This window comes from Macrobrachium nipponense, chromosome 44 (genome assembly GCF_015104395.2).
Source record: "Macrobrachium nipponense isolate FS-2020 chromosome 44, ASM1510439v2, whole genome shotgun sequence".
Classification (NCBI taxonomy): Eukaryota; Metazoa; Arthropoda; class Malacostraca; order Decapoda; family Palaemonidae; genus Macrobrachium; species Macrobrachium nipponense.
The window spans coordinates 36,105,379-36,107,758 of NC_087221.1; the positions used below are offsets into that span (position 1 = coordinate 36,105,379).

A 2,380-nucleotide genomic window follows, 5' to 3' on the forward strand; every position below is an offset into this window, starting at 1 on the left:
CGACCTTTCCCAATGGTGATGATGTTATTGCGAGAGAAATCGGCGAACTGCACTCCGAGAAGAGAAGATTATTGAATGAGTATTAGTACATGTTCCTCTATCAAACTTTTACAAGGCTTTACAAGGTGTTTTACGTTCAACTCTCATTGTCTTACAAGTAAAGACCTGAAGCTCGAGGCATTCACTTACATTGAGCATCGGCGTGATCATGGGAAGGGTTTCCAGCTGGTTGTGGCTCAGGTCAAGGTGCAGAAGAGCATCTGGTAAAATGGGAGGAGTGACCAACCGGTTGTGCGAGGCTATCACATAGGTTAAATTAGAGGAGGAGCACTCCGATAAGTCCAGCGAGGTCAGAGAATTGTGCCGCAAATCCAGCCTCTGTAGCGAAAACCAGTTGCAAGTCGATGCCTCCGTCAGGAGATTTTGATTCACCTGGAGGTATTCCACAGCAGCGAGTCCTCCTTTGCAGCTCATCCAGTTGAGATCCCCCTCTAGGAAATTTCTTGACAGGTGAAGGCTAACCAGGTAGGGAGTGCACAGGGATACGGTATTGAGATGGGAGTGGGATGCTTCTAGACGGGTTAACCTATTGGAACACACAGCATCCAGTTTCAGTACTTCCAGGGGCGTTTGATATACGTCTAGTACTTCGAGGGTAGGAGGCAAAACGCCACACAGATTCTGAATCCCATTCATATTTTCGCCATCTCCGTCAAAGCCGCCTCCGCCATCTTGGTGGGTTTCTCCATCCACATTATCCACATCAATGATTAACCCTTTGGAGACACGAAGCCAGAGTTTTTTCAGATTGTTTGCACCAGTGGCCCACCCCTTTTGGAGGGCAATGCTGCCCTCGCTGCTGGTCAGAGTCAGTCGTTCTACCCATTCTGGCACGCCGCCGTCAACGACGACCCTCTCACAGTTGTCGGAATTCACAGAGACTTCAGTATTTCGGTCAAATTCCAAGGCTCCTAAATCTACCTTAACAAATGTATTGGAATACTTCGTCGGACTAGAACTGTCACCAAAAATATCACCGTCGTCTTTTAAAATAGGATCCGTGCCGTTGGAAGTCAATTCCTCCGAAACATTCAGGGTGGGAACCCCATCCAATGCACCTGACGAAGGCGACAGGTGTGGACAAATGACGTCGATCTTTGTGATGTTCCCGACGTTCGTGATTTCTTGCTTCAGCACCCCCGTCAGGGGCTTTGCATGACCCGCATGTGGCAGTGAAGCAGAACCAGCGTCTTCGTGGACAGCATCAGGAATGGCAGGAGTAGTGGGCAGCGTTTCAGGAATGACCGTTGTTGCTGGAGATGACAGACCTTCCACCTCTACAACGCAGGCCTGGTAAGCCATCGCTAGCCACAGCCAGGCCTTCAAGAACTTCACGGAAACCTTCATGTTTGAAAAATGAACAAAGTTGCACTACCAAATGTCATACCTACGAGTCGTGTAAACCCCACTGAAGGGCATACCTTTCGCTACATACTGCTGCACTTTTTATTCAAGCAATGGAATTCTTTCATTTCTCCAGTCTTGAGATGATCTGTCTTGATTAAGCAGCCCCTCATTTTATATGGTTCGTCTCAACTACGTGTTCCCTCATTTTAAGGACGTTCAATGTTCCACATCTAGTCCTGCCTGTGTTTCCCCCCCCACATCCAACGATTGCCCTCACCTTCCTAACAACCACCGGTCATTCCCTGAAGGGGTAAATGGGGCTTGTGGGTGCCACTCACTCATCTGACCAACCTGAAAGAGAAGTAAGCAAAATTAGATAAGGATAACAAATAAATATTGTATACAGTTTGAATTCAACACTTCCAGCTAGTTGTTTGATTAGTAAACTATAGGTATGTCTGTGAATATGAAACAAATTAAAATTATGATGTAACAATTAATAGATAGAATATATATATTATATATATATATATGATATATATATATATAAATATACCTTCAATTATATCTATATATATTAATAATATATATAATATAATATATAGTCCTCATTGCACTGTTAATGGATATTAAGGTCGTTTTAAGTTTCAAAAAGGGTCTGCCAATGCCTAACGTTTTGAAGGTGGCCCTTGTACCACTGCCTCGACACTAATTGACTCTTCTCCCGACTGTTTGTACGTGCATTTTTTTTATTATATTTTTAACTGATTTATTATTTCAATATTCATCTACTTTACGTACGTTCTTGTTTTTTCATCATACTTGATCATACTTACACCGAGGGATAATATTAATTGGATGCTTGCGTTTACAAGCATAAGGCCTTCATGTAATGTTTTATATGAATGTTGATGTACAAATCATTGCTTGCCTATCAGGTTAGCTTCGTTCAATTTTATTTAAAGTAAACCAC

General features: G+C 43.2%; 1 protein-coding gene across 1 annotated transcript in view; it reads right to left on the reverse strand.

Annotated features, from left to right (window-relative positions):
* Positions 1–1,613, reverse strand: part of LOC135204189 (uncharacterized) — an 11,469-nt gene extending 9,856 nt beyond the window's left edge. Inside the window, exons 1-2 of the mRNA XM_064234258.1 lie at positions 190–1,613; positions 1–47 (exon numbers count right to left, since the gene is read on the reverse strand). The exon at positions 1–47 is cut by the window's left edge and continues 65 nt beyond it. Coding sequence (XP_064090328.1) covers positions 1–47; positions 190–1,407 — 1,265 coding nt within the window. The 5' untranslated portion in view covers positions 1,408–1,613. The remainder of the gene's footprint in view (positions 48–189) is intronic.
* Positions 1,614–2,380: the final 767 nt, after the last annotated feature.